Source organism: Camarhynchus parvulus, chromosome 5 (assembly GCF_901933205.1).
Source record: "Camarhynchus parvulus chromosome 5, STF_HiC, whole genome shotgun sequence".
NCBI lineage: Eukaryota > Metazoa > Chordata > Aves > Passeriformes > Thraupidae > Camarhynchus > Camarhynchus parvulus.
The window spans coordinates 14,634,919-14,649,493 of NC_044575.1; the positions used below are offsets into that span (position 1 = coordinate 14,634,919).

A 14,575-nucleotide genomic window follows, 5' to 3' on the forward strand; every position below is an offset into this window, starting at 1 on the left:
ATAGCACTTAAAAATTAAGATTTTGTAGCAAGTTTTAGGAAGTACTAATTTCTATTTTTGCTTTTAGCATCATACTAATATTATGGTATCATACTATTTAATCACTTTGCTATAGCCATCATTCAAAAACATGGCTGTGAAACCAGCAAAATAATTCCGGATAGAGATGTGCAGTGAAATGTCTTTCAAACAGACTTCTTTGGGCTTTCACCAAATTAATTTTAACTGCTTTCATTTCTACATGACATAAATGAAACTTTCCCAGTTTCCACAAATAGGGACTTGCAAATGTTTTTGCTTTCCTGATGGCAAGTGATAAAAACTGCTGAACCTAAAGCCATGTAAAGGGTTTGCTGAACACCCACGAGACTGTGCTCACGAGAGACACAGCACACTCCACGCCCAGGGGGATCTGCAGGAACAGCAGTTCTTGGGTCAGTCACAGCTATAGCTTTCCAGTTTTGTGGGAAGGGAAAGAAGGACTGGCACAATGAAAAAAGAACCAGAAGTATAGGGATTTTTGAAGGAATTTTGAATGAGTTAGAGATGGAATTTATGAGTTTTTAGATGATGATTTTTTCTTATTTTCTACACAGGTAGGAAGGGTGAGTTTGTCTCACATCTTTACTGTATGGCTCAGAAGCTTACAAGATTCCTAGTTATAAGACTTTTATAGGATTTATTGACTAATAAAAAACTGCTAATGAAGATATTTATGGTTTTGACCTAATCCTTAAATATTTCATCTTATGGACTTATGTTACAAAACTTAGTGTAAGTTTTTTTAGTTAATCATGTTATGATATATAAACCTACATTACTGCATTCTAAAATTCTTGTTTACTTTTTAAACTATTTTTACTTTTTCTATATTCTAAATTTCAAAACTCTAAACCTTCTTCTTCTTAACGTGTTTCTGCTTTAAACTATTAATTCACATTCTCGCTTCTAGTACCTAAGTTTGGAAGCCTTTTCCAATGTCTCACATCAAATCCCGTGTTTAATTCTAAGCTTTGAAAATTCCCTGCATTTCAAATTCCAACACAGAAGTCAAGACTGGGCTTCAGCCTATTTGAAAGAATTCTTGTATGAGCACATAGCAAGCAGGAGGCTGATTAGTATGAGGCAAACATGGTACCTCCTTCCCTCTGTTTTAAAAATTTCTGAGGTGACCATAACTGAGAAAAGAGCATGGCCTTAATGACAGTTTCTCTGCTTCAAAGTGCCTTGAAACAGGGCTCAAGCAGAACACCAGGGAGCTCATTTTTTACTTATAAAAACAAATAATAATAGCCATTAGACTTTGGACAAGTCTTTCTTAGAAAGCAGTGTTAAAAAATATTCTTTAAAAAGACACAATTTCTACATATGAAGGCTAAAAAGAAAAAAAAAAAAAGATGAAGCTTTAGACACTAGTTTTCAGTGGATCATAATGGGTGAATTTAAACATTTGCAATTTACAACCTGAACAACCTCCAGACTCAAAATTCTACTGAAACATCTCTTTTTAGAAACCAGTTCTACAATTTTTTTGTGCCACAGAAGACCGCTCCAGACTGAGCATTGCAAAGATTTAGTAATTAACAAAGGTGATGAAACATGATGGAACAATGAAATATTATTAGCTTTACCTGGAGAGGAAGGAGCGCTGGAAGACTGCTGGTCTGTGGAAAAGGATGGCCAGGAGCGCTGACAATCTGAGTCAGAGTGAAGATGCACATGAGACAGAGATAGGAGAGGAGAGAAGAAAAAAACATAAAAGAAAAAAATAGAAGCTCCAGACAGACAGCTGAGGAGATGCAGGCATACCTAAAATTTAGTATATTCTACCTGACACAAAATTTAAAATACTATAGAAAACAGTGTATGAAACTGTACAAGAGTGCATTACACATTGGCAAGTGTTCAGTGGCCACTGTGGAGGCGTCATGGCTTTTCCAAGCCCATCTTTCATGGCAGTGTCAACTGCTGCAAGATATTCGTCCCTACAGGCCTCCTCTGTTTGCCCCTTTCCTCCAGACTTCAGAGTTTCTCAAGTCTTTCCCTTTCCTAGCATCCAAGCTCCAAAGGGTAAGACCCCTCTCACTCTGGTTCACACTGTTCACAGAGCAGCTCTCTTCTGGTCAGGTTTCAGTGCTGCCAGGTGGATGGGGAAGTTTGAACACCCACATCTGAAGCTTCCAAGCACATTCCATAAAAAGTTTTTGAAGCTGCCCACTTCAACCATGTAAACCAAGTACCTGAATCAAGCTGAATTTCTTGGAGAAATGTCTCAGGCAAGCAAGAGGAGCCAGTGATGAGAAGGAGTCTCAGCAAAACACACAGTCTTTACATTGTGTTTAGTTCTTTTGAACAGCATTATGCTATTAATAACTATTTCATTAAGAATTGCCTGTGAATTCACACACTTGGACAGGCTGATGCTTCTCAGGAGTGGTGCCTTACTTTTATGCAATGAGAAAATCTCTTAAAATAAAAAATGCATTGGAGTAAAAAAACCCCTCATTTTGCAAGTGTTCTCCCAGTGCTACACACATGTCCTGGTTCCAGCCAGGACAAGGTAAATTTTTGCAGTAGCCAGGATGGGCCATGGAGCCTTTGGGTTTTGCTTTTGCATCCTTTGATGATGCCAGGAGAACAAAAGGAGGGAGAAAAAGCTGGAAATCTCTTGTTGCACAAAATACCGGCAGGGAAGCCAGATGAGGGATCCAGGAGTGTGAAGACTGAAGTATAAGTGGGCAGCCCAAAAATGTACTGAATGTGAGAAAGCAGCATATGGATATGTTACTAGAGGCTTTCTGAAGGCCTAATTAAAGCTGAAAGAGTATCCTTTATCCTTGTACTTTTTAGTTTCTTCCTTCTAAACTTTTTGACTTGGCAGCTCCAGTTTTCTGTGTAGGCAATCTTTTTCACAGAAAGTAAAACAACACTCCTCTTTGAGCTGCTGTGAGAACAGTGTTAGACACCCTCTCAGCTCCACTGAGCTCCGGTTGCCTGGCTGGGACACAGAAACTGAACCTGTGATGATTGGTAAACCTCCTCTGATATTTCCCCAAGATGAAGGAATTTCTTGTTCACATAAAACAGGTGATTTGTTTGGTGGCTCTTACTGCCCTCCTGATCTTGTTTCCACCATGTCCATCCCCAACAGAGATGCACCTTGTGGAATGTTGGAAACTGGGAAAATCAAGGATTGACTGGGTGAGTCCAGGAGATTCAGTTTGGTTTTGCTGTTTTAACACCTTAATTGCACCTGTGTCCCATGTGGGTTTAGGGGTAAAACTGAACTTTGCCATTTCAGTCAATTTAATTCAAGCCTGAGCATCCTTGCACTCAGTCACTGGAAGGAAACCTCTGCTGTCTGCAGTGGATTCAGAGCACAAAACTTACAGGTGGGTCATAGCACTCTCACTAAACCACAAAGGCCTTTTGCCCAGACCTAGCCCTAATCCTACTGTCTTTGGGGAGCACTCAATTGCTAAGAAAGTGCCTAAGCAAGCACATCAGAAACATCACAAGACTACATGGCTGCTTAAGTGATCACAGAATCCAGACAAACAGCAAAATAAATTATTTAATTTATGGGTCCCCATCTGTTCACAAATATCCACAGCATATTTTTACAGGAACAGATGCATGTACTTCAGAATGCACAACACCAGGGGGGTCAAATCTGAAAGTTTTCTCCCATCCTAATTCAGTTATTTAGAAATTAATTTGCATCATGTGCTTAGATAACTACTGGATGAATTATATCTTATTTACTAGAAAATTATATTTTTCTATTGGCAATATATACATGAGCAATTTTTCTCAAATATAAAAAACCATTAGAGGTCCTGTACTTATACAAATGAGTGCTCACTTTTCTCTTTGTATTGAGACTGGGTGCAGTTGTGATTGCAAGTATGAGAATGCCCATTTTCTGTCTGTCTAGATCTCCTTGGCTGCAAAAGATTTCTTAGAAATTATATGGCACTAGACACACATGAAAAGCACTGCAAACATTACACTGTCATAAGCTGGCATGCCATAAACAGAATTATTTTCCTCAACTTACCAGGCAATTTTAACATTCCTGTTTGTCCTGTATACTTGTAACAGTTTATAGAGGAGAACACAGATAAAAAAGAAAAAAGATAAGTGTCAGAAGAAATAAGAGAAAATCCTATCACTGAAAGCTAGAGAGCTGACTTTTGAAATAGCAATAGTAGGCTGCCATCAATTTGTATTGTCCTTAATCAGCTCAGAAATTTAGTGGTAAAAGGTGGGACTTCACAACTCTAAGCATGGTTCTGTAATTTGATTGTTTTGAAGAAAGGTGTGTGTACTCAAATTTTGAGACACTCAGTACTTGTCCACCTTTTAGCAGCTATGTAATTTCTACCACCAGATGCACCTTGCAACCATTCCTTAGCAAAGGCAAAGAAAGAGTGGAAAAGCATGGATGATGCAGAACAACACAACACAAGCACACCAAAATAGCACAAGGAAGGCAAGACTTTCTGCTTGAACTAAAATATGCTTGAACCAGTGCCAGCCCATGCTGCTGTCTTATTTTAAAGCCCATTACATTTATTCGTGTCAGCCAAATTTTTGAGGAGAAAAAACATAAGTACTTAAGGTATCTGTAATCAATAAAACACACCTTAAAAATTAAACCTTGCTCTTGTTGCCAAAACTTGAACAATACATTAAAAACTTCCAATAAAAGTACGCTTGTAAAAATGCCACATTGCAAATTCAGAGTTATTTTGGAAGCTCAGTACAGCAAAAGCAAATATAAATAAGCTATTAATCATAAGGTGATTATCAATGTCCTGTCTTTTTTTTCTCATACTGTACCATTTTGTACAGTGACATTTAATACAGATGGAGCCACATTTATCTTAAGTACTTCTGCTTTCAAAACTTGATTCACAGCCTACTGCACAGAGCAGATGGCATGAGCACATGATGATTTCATGTAGCAGACTATGTTTGGTGCAGCCAAGGCACACCAATCCTTTTTGGTTCAGGTACAAGCACAATAGTAACACATCCTGGGTAAATTTCACATGGAAAAGCTGACAGCTAATCCCTGTAATTTCAATCAATTGCAGAATTGGGGAATGTATGCACCAGCCTAAGATTCTGCCTGCTGGAAGAGCCTAACCAGCTCTTGCAGCAGGCAGAAATGAGAAATTATTTAGTTTGTCTGCAGTGAAGCATGCTCATTAAAGTAATGGTTAAATCTTACCCAGACAAGCCAGCAACCAAAGGCAAAAAAGGAAAGTATTCTCGCTTTAGAATGACAAGAGCTTGTACTTTCCTTATTTACTACAGATACTAAAAAGGACCTGTATGCAAATCTAATCATGGAACTCATCACAGTTACTGCCATTTTATAATGGAGCTTCTTACCAGAATTTTCAAATGGTTCAAAACTGAAATCAGTTTTCCTGTCCTCGGCCACGTGGTCATAGGTGATGTGTGGTATAGCCAACATCCTGTCTGGAGAAGAAGGCCCATTGTCCTTGTCTAACTTAAATTTCTTCTTTTTAACCTAAAGAAAACCCACATAAACTAAATTACTCAAACCAAGTCACACAGAGTTGTCTCTTCAGTGATGCCTTCAATAATAACACAGTCCCCAATGAGCTATAGCCAATTAAAAGAGTGCCTGCATTACATTTTCACGATCCTACACTGTGTTTCTCATTATGTTGCCCCCTCATCCTGCCAAAACTGGCTAATCACTAGATTTCTGCACATTGTCATTTCCAAATCCCTTGCCTGCAGTTAAAAAAGAAAATCTGCTAGTTATGCAGCTGCTTATATAAATCAAACTATTCTAGAATATCTTTATCATTTTATGGATGCAATAAATCACACCTTCAGCACAAAGCCAATGGATATATTGCTACTGAACTCAGACGAACCTTGGAGATACAAGAGAAGGTTTTTGCACAACATCCTCTCCTTCTAGCTTGAGACTGCTGTGCAATACTCTTACAATACAGGGGATGGTGTACTACATAATCTAAAGATTCTGACAAAGGGGTTTTGTTGCTGTATTTAAAGCAAAATAATTCTGAACTTATGGAATCTGTTGATATGACAATATTCCTCTATGTAGGCACAACAAGTCTTTACCATAAAAGCTTAGAAAATCACAAAATCAATAGGTGAGAGAAACAGAAGCTTTTTTGGGTTTTGTTTGTTTGAATCAATTAAAAGTTACAATTTTGAAAATTTTATGAAAGTGATTTTCTTTTTATTTTTTACCTTTCCTTACAGTTTTCAAAAAAACAATGGTAAGCAACTGGCTGATGTGCTTGAGTTAAGTCATTATTACTCTTTTCCTAATCCATTAAAAAAATCAAGTTTAGGGAAATTCAGCAAATCAGTTTCTAATTTATAATGTTTGTATACTCAAACTGTCAAAACTGAAATGTAAATCAAAATTTGAAACCAAGTAATAATCTGTAAAACAAGCAGAACAAATAATCTCTAAAGAGTAAAAAAACTCAATCTGACTTAAAATCTTCAAATAACTGTAATGTGAATCAATTAGTTATTGATACCATCACCGATTTCTTTGGTTTTGGACTGGGTGAGAGCAAATGATAATTCCTGGCAGGTTTTCGAATGTAAATTTTCCATGTAGAAGAGTCTGGGTTTTCTGCAGCGTAGCATCTCCATGCAGTCTGGAACAAATGTTTTAAGCAACAGAATAATTAATCAATCAGATCAGTGGCTCACTGTACAACAGAGTAACTTCCAAGTAGCATGTCAGTCATTCTTTATTTAATGATATTCTTGAATTTGCTCTCTGGAAACAAACCCAGCATGGTTTAGAACTCTTATTTAGTAAATAGAAACCACATAGTTAGAACTGGGAAACCACACAGAAAGATGAGTCCTTTCAAGTGCAACTTTTATTCTCAGTAGCAAAAAACAAATAATGAGAGAGAGCTCTAGACCAGACTCAAAAAAAGGTCCAAATTTTATGTTCTGCCCCAATTTCCTACCTGACTTTAGGCATTTTGCCTATTGCATCCTATGTTACAGACCCCTACTCAGAAAAAGACAAAAATTGTTCTTTCATGCCTCACAAAAATATGACCAGAAAAAAAAAAGGAGTTGTGATGTGGTCAGTAGGGCTATATTCACACAAAGAAATGCAACTGTGGGCACAACAGTGGTTAACCAAGAGCCAAAACCCAAACCCAGACCTCCCTCTTGCCAACCACCAATGACTAAAGTCCCATGTTCTAAGGCAAAACGAAGGAAAAGCAGGGCTAGGAAACAAGACCAACAAGAAAACACTACTGCACTATCTCTTAACTGTGTAAATACCAGAATTGATTAATAATGAGTCTCCAACTTAAAAAGGCAGATCCTCACTTACTACATGAAGAAAGGACACACTTATACACAAACAACCTAAAGCAGGGAAGGACAGAAAAGCCTAGATGAAAGAGACAAAGCAAGGCAGAATGAGAGAGCAAAGAAACAGCAGTTGGAAAGCAAAGGACTTATATCACCATATAAATCTCTTCATGATTAACAGAAAAGTGGAAGAAACAACAACCTCTAGAAGAAACCAAGAAGGAATACAAGGAAAGAAAATTACTCATCTGGGCTGTTCACTTGTCTTGTACCTATTTTGTAAACATCTTGGTTTAAGAACAATCTTTTTATAAGTCATTTGTAGAGCACTTACTGAATTGGGTATTCAGAAGTCTGAGACTATTAGGAAATCATAATTACAACTATTAAGAAAAGGTACTCTGGAACTCATTGTTTGTTCTTTACTCCTCAGCATTTCTGATGGAGCCAATTCTGGACATGCAGTCTCAGGCTTCCCAATAATTTGGTGTTCATTTCCCAAAAGAATCAGTGAGCCCATTAAAAAATCCATTCTTTACAAAACCATACCATACGCATCTCAAGATTTTTAGCTAATCTCTGGCTATAAGCAGGGTTTTTTTCACATTAACTCTGGGACTGTTTAGTTTCAAGCATAAACTTTACAGTTAGCTACTGTTTCCATAAAGATCCTGACCTGGAAACCCACATTCACTCATGAAGCTAAAGAAATAAGTCATACGAGAATGAAAAAATAATAAGGTGTATATCGAGTTTCCTTTCAAATTTGATCTCTGTGCTTCTAAAGCTATGTGCAGGTACTGAGTAGAGGAAGGAAAAGCTGGAAAAACCTAGAATGAAACCATGTTAATACTTCTCCAGGGTGCAATGCTGGCTCCAATGAAGTAAAGGATAAAATCTCTTCTACCATACTGATAACTGAACTGCAATTGCATTTATAACAGGGGGATCAATATTTTCCTACCTGTCAGTTATTCTACATGAAAATACTGATTTTAAAGAATCCCAGTGGTTTCCAGCCACCTATTCTAGAGCTGAAAAGTCCAAACAACATTTTCCTGTTTAAGATTCTGACATATTTCTCCTAAATTTGAAATTTTTGAGAATTTATTTGTACCAACTGAAGCATATTTGACATTTGTCTTTACAAGCAACAATGCATTTTTTAAAAGCACAATTCTACGTAAAACTTCCTCTTTGTGTTTTCATTACTCTAAGCATAACATTTCATAACACTCAGGTAAATTGTTTAATAATTACAGGATAATTATCAGTTTTGATTTTAACCAGCTAAATTAAACAGTTTTCACTGATTTGGGAGTGCACTTTTCTGCTCATTAGTTTACATTAAAGACTGGATTTCCAAAACTTGCATCTGTAATTTCTGTACAGTTTTTAATGGGAATCAGGGAGGGAAAAATTGCCAACAGCTTGGGGGAAAAAAAAAACCCCACAACAAAAAACCTACTATAAATGGGAAGAAATTGCAGCTTGCAATATGCAAGAACTCAGTACCTGTATGAGTGAGGCAGCAGCTGGAATCTGACGGTTGAAATGCTTCTGTCTTTGTTTCTGTTGTACCTTTAGGGCAAAGCCTGAACCAAGAATTCCCTGTGGAAAGAAAAAAAAACTTTATTTTTTTTTATTTTTTTGTAAGAGTGGAGGGAAAGAGCCCCACATAAAATTGCCAAATTATGTTGTGTTAATAAACTTCTATTCAGCATCATAAAACTCAACTAATTATTTTGAGGAAATGACTTAATACAGTGAAATTTTTAGTCTCAGTTATTACTTGCTGAAGCCAACTGTGAATGCTATCATGCCCTGATGCAAAGCCTGCTGGACTCAGACCCAAAAAAGGAAACAGAAATGACATTTCATACCCTCTAAAAGTCTCACGAAGTTTTGTGTAGGGGAATGACAGAATAGAGGAAAAAAACCAACCTGATGGGCTTAACTACATTTTCATAAGAAATAAAGCTTTGGCAGGGCATGATGTAAGCCACTGGACCTTTTAACTGTGGTATGGTAATTTCCATGTCCATATATTAATCCCAGCTGAGAGTGAGGAAAGAGGAAGAAGAAAAGAAAAAGTCATATTTCAAAGTGGTCAACTGAGTCGAATACAAAGCCATCTAATTCACTCTCAGGACAAGGGACATGGACTAATGGCACTGGATGGTATGAAATCTGAACTAGACTACAAATGTAATATAGATATGAAGGCCTAATATAAGTAAAGAGCAAAGCCATTTATGTGGTCATTTGCACAGGTATAGGCATATTTAACAGAAGTTTTAGTAACAGGTGAAAATGAAATCTTTTATAAATTGTCTTACATGATTACACCTACTCAAGAAAGCACAATTCTTTTTCTACACACAGTAGAAGGCATCCGAGCAGCCAGGAATCTTGGCTCAACCTCTAAGAACTCTATTAATCATTAAATATTTTGAAAGGAAGATGAAATGCCCTTCCTATTATGTTGATTTAGTAAAGATCAAAGAGATGATGATGCTCAAACACCACATATTTGGGAAATGAGGGATCATTGCCAGATCCAGAACCCACACCAGTTGCATTTAGCCACTACAATCACTTTTGACTGTGATCTCAGCCAGATCCTCCTACTTAAAACATCAACAAGAAAGCCTACAATAGAGCTTCAAACCCTGAATTCCCCCTTGGGCCAACCCACAGGAACATCTTCACTCAGTAAGGAAAATCCCACTAATAAAGGGGTGATTGGTGTGGTTCTACTTCAACAAAGATTAGGGAAATCTGACAGGTAAACATAAAACATGGCTGCGAAGGCACGGCTGCTACACAATCATTTATAAAACATTTTTGTGGCATTTTAGACTGATTTTATAAAACCCACCAACCAAAACAAAACACCCCACCACCAACATTCTCCAGTCAAAAAAAGTAGATTTTGCCATTTTCCATACCGATCATTTCACTTATCTGATTTCTCTTCTAAAATAAAAGTGGAAGATATTAGAATGAGGAGGGAGGGAAGAATATGTTTTAAAGGCAAACTGATGCTGGAGAATTTATAAAACCTAATTATCCTCCTCTGTAAAAGATTATGTATCTTTAAAGTAGGCAACTAATTTTAAAAGGTCACTGGAGTTTTCATGCTGTGAAGAACTTTTGTGATGGTAGTGGCATAAAAGTATTCTCATCTATTCTGTACCATCCCCACCACTTCTTCATTAGAACTACACAAACATCTGCTAACACGACTGCTCGTGTCCCTGAACTGAAAAAATAAACATGTAAACAGAATGCTTCAGGCGGCACAAACATTTTAACAGCACAATTCAGGAGTCTGGCTAAATTTGTGGAAAACACATCCTTAGCTACACCTGGCACTGAATATTTGGATTTGCAAATTGCAGTCCAAGTTTTGCTGATTTTCAATTTACTCTTGGAAATGAAGTGCCTTGTTTCTTGTTTGAAAGCACTCAGGAACCTGTTCTCAGTGCAAACGAAGTGTCAGAACAGCTTTAAAAGGTCAGTTCCAGGTCACATTGAAAACAGGACTTTTGCCATGGACAGATATTAATTTTGTGAAGAACTGCATCAGTGTCTCTGGCTGCTGATTGCTGTCTTTCTGGCAGTGACATATTTTTGGAAGCTTTTCTAGATGAAGGATGTACATGAGAATTCTCCAGTTCACCTTGGACCTAATGTGTTGAGTAAACTATGAGTGAATGTCTTAAAAAAAAATCCAAAACATCACTAAGTCATCACTAAGAAGTAATTAGAAATAATTTCCTTCAATAATACTTCTGAGCTAGGCTGAGAAAATTACTTGGAATGAAACATCTCTTCCTCAAATACAAATCCGCCTCAAATCTAGTGTTGCATACAAAATCCACTGCGTATTTATTTAGCTACTTCTAGAAGCTCTTTTGTTCTACAAGCTACATAAATTTCAGCTACAATATAGAAGCTTAACATAGAGCTTACACAAAACCAGGTTAAATTAAAGGTTAAAGAATCAATAACAGAAGTTCCCTTGGATAACTAATGGATCAACATCAAATTTTTGCAAAAGTACAAGAGAACCTACCGCAGGCAGTGCAAAAAATGAGATTGCAAACACTGAAAAGCAAGATGCAATTGTCTTTCCTATCCAGGTCTGTGGCACTTTATCTCCATAGCCAATAGTTGTAACAGTCACCTGCAAAGAGAAATAAAGAGGGCATTATAGCAAGTATTAACAAGGCACTTTGGGATTGTTGCTCCCTCTTCCTTTTTTATTCATTTCAAAGAAGCATTAGCTGCATTCCTAACTCTCCCACTGTCAGCCTGTGTGACACTAATGGCACTGTGTGACACTCTTCCTTCCAGGTTTGCTGCCCCACCTAATACTGAATGGAAAAACACACAAGAAACCGAATCACAACAAAACACACATTTAAAATCTTGCAAAGTAAACCCATCAATTTAAGTCTTCATGGCTGAGGCAACTGGACAGCATATGAAATTACTGGGATAGGGGTTGCCTGCCTACATCACACACTTTCTTTAGGGAAAGGCTGCCAGCAGTTCTGAGCTGTGATTTGGTTGATGGGCAGATGTTTGCTGAGAATGCTGCACGGAAAGAGCACACACACACGGTAACCAGGCACTGTGACTGAGGTCAGGCATGAAGCACTCTACAGATAACACTGGTACAAATAGCAAGAGAGGCTGAACATTTCCCATGTAGTAAAGACCCTGAAAACAGCCCAATGAATCACCAATTCATATAAAACACTGAGAGCAGGAACAGATGATTTAAAGCACACATGCAGGAAACATCTGTTGAGTTTGCCTTTCAGAACACTGAAGTAAAGATTACCACCACAGTGATGTAGCATAACAAGGCTTAATAAGTCATTATTTGCATGAGCTAAAGGAAAGAACGTATTTGTTTGAAGCACGAGGATGCATTTGGCATCTGAGAGCAATTTAAATTCACCTATGTCACCAGCTATTTCTGAATTTGTAAATTAGAGATATTTTTATCTGTGACTTTGAGGAAGGCTAAGCAAATCAGAGCATGGGAAACCACATGGAGCCCTCAAGCAGCTGAGGCACAGCTCAGCTGTGGGCTGGTCAGACTTTCTTCTGACCCTGTGGGCTTGGGGACACAGATGTTGGTCCCACAGTCACACACACAGGCCATCCTCACCTCGTCCTGAACTAGCCCAGCCTCTAAGCAAAGTCACTGTGTGCAAGTCAAACACAGGACAAAAGGGGCAGCTTGAGCTGGGGATGGTCATTGCGAGTTTCTCACCAGCTGCTGATACTCAAACATTCATCTGTTAGTTTTTAATTTTTAATACAGGTTTTTAAAACGTGGCCTTGGTCCAAAACTGTTTCATACCCCACAGAAGCACTGTAAGGGTTAGCTAACTACCCAAGCACCTTTGCCTGTATTCTTAAAATTGTTATTAAAATTCTACCTTAATTCAGGACCTGATGAGGGAAGGGAGAGTGATGTTATCTCCTTACTTACATAGGAGGGTGGCTTGGAAAAAAAAAACCTAAAACCTAATTACAATTTCACTTTAAAAATATGGAATAAAAAAAGGAAATATAATTATGGGAAAAATTATGGCCTCCAATGCCTTCTTACAGAGATTATGAGAGAAAATAATGGTTTATGCTTCTGTTTTTGAAAAATATTATAAATCCTTGTAAGTGAAAAATGTTATCAACTATTTTGTGTTACAGTATTAAAATCATGCTGAAATACACACATTAACTAGAAATGTGAAAAGAAATAGGTGCTTCTGAGCTGACCAAAGTATAACTGAATAAGAATTCATATCCATCTAAGTATTTGCCTCCCCTTTCCCACCACATCCTTTCCCCTTCCTTCTGAATTGGTTTATATGAATCATCAGTAACACAAAAAAGTATTTCCTGTGATCGCTGTCCAGGAAGCTTTTCTAAAATAAAAAAGTTTTGGAAATTGGGTTGCAAATCAAAGTCTGAAGTTAACTTTTTCCTATGCCCTTATAACTCTAACCATCTACAAATGCATTGTATTCTGAAACTACATTTTCTTTTTCCCTCAAAATACATGCTGTTGAAATCTTACATCCCAAGTTTCTGCCCTAAGTCATTTTTTACAGCTGGATTAAAACTCCCTAAAGAGCACAATACTAATTTTACAGTTGTAAAAGAGGACATTATAATGGAAATACTGACTCAACTTCTACTCTACCATATTAAATACGTTGGCATAATGAAATTAAATTGATACAAGAGCTCACACATTGAATTTCATTGAAAAGCCTGTAAAACAATTGCTTTAATTAGGAACAAAATCATATTCATCCAACGACTATTTTACAACTTTGATCTGATGAACATCACCACAGATTTAGGCATTAAGACTAATGTTGTTCCTATTACATATGAATCAAAAGTCTGAAGGGGGGAATATGAAGCAAAAAACCCACACAGAAAGAAGAAATAGTAATTTTCATCAGCACTGAGTAGGGAAAGGATTTTATTTTAGGCTATACCAGACTAAACTAAGCACAGGAAATGAATCAGTTAAGTAAGGATGTTCTGCCTATTAAATCCTTGCTGTGTACCTGGGAAAATTCGGATAGTAAACAGCTCTAAAATGTAAGAATCTCTACTTGTAACAATATCTACATCTGTACTTTGCAAATTTTAAAAGGTTTCTTCACAACTTCCCCGTAAGAGTTCCTCGTATGAGAACCAAACATAGTTGGAAGCACTCATAGAGTTAAAGCTCAGTGATGAGAAGGCAGCTGCAAAAGGAAGGGATGCCTTGCAAAAAGCAATTAAAAATATCTGCATCTTTCAACCCCTGCTTCAACAATTCCCAAATTAAACAACTCACCCACAAGACATCCAAACAATCCCCAAAATCAGATTTTAAAAAAGGATGTCACATGTGTATAGTTGGTACACTTGACTTGTAAACCACATAGAAACCAAAAATAACATGCTCCCTTCTGTCAAACATTGAAGTCAGTGTACTGCTCTCTACAGCCTTTTTAATTGAGAAGAGGGGGGGAAAAGACTTCTGAATAATACAAGATCCATGAGATCACTTTTCATGAAGCTATTTTTTAAAATTTATGTACAAACATTTTATAAATTAGGTCAAATTACTTTTAATTTAGCAAAAGTTTTATGCATGTGCAGTTTTGAGTGGAAT

The 14,575-nt window shown here is 37.2% G+C and overlaps 1 protein-coding gene across 2 annotated transcripts in view; it reads right to left on the minus strand.

Moving 5' to 3' along the window:
- KCNQ1 (potassium voltage-gated channel subfamily Q member 1) overlaps window positions 1-14,575 on the minus strand; it is a 329,005-nt gene that overhangs the window by 228,822 nt on the left and 85,608 nt on the right. The window contains exons 7-11 of one of the 2 annotated variants that reach the window (XM_030949999.1): window positions 11,456-11,566; window positions 8,890-8,985; window positions 6,567-6,689; window positions 5,404-5,545; window positions 1,632-1,697 (exon numbers count right to left, since the gene is read on the minus strand). In XM_030949999.1, coding sequence (XP_030805859.1) covers window positions 1,632-1,697; window positions 5,404-5,545; window positions 6,567-6,689; window positions 8,890-8,985; window positions 11,456-11,566 — 538 coding nt within the window. The remainder of the gene's footprint in view (window positions 1-1,631; window positions 1,698-5,403; window positions 5,546-6,566; window positions 6,690-8,889; window positions 8,986-11,455; window positions 11,567-14,575) is intronic. The other variant, XM_030950000.1, reaches the window with a different exon arrangement.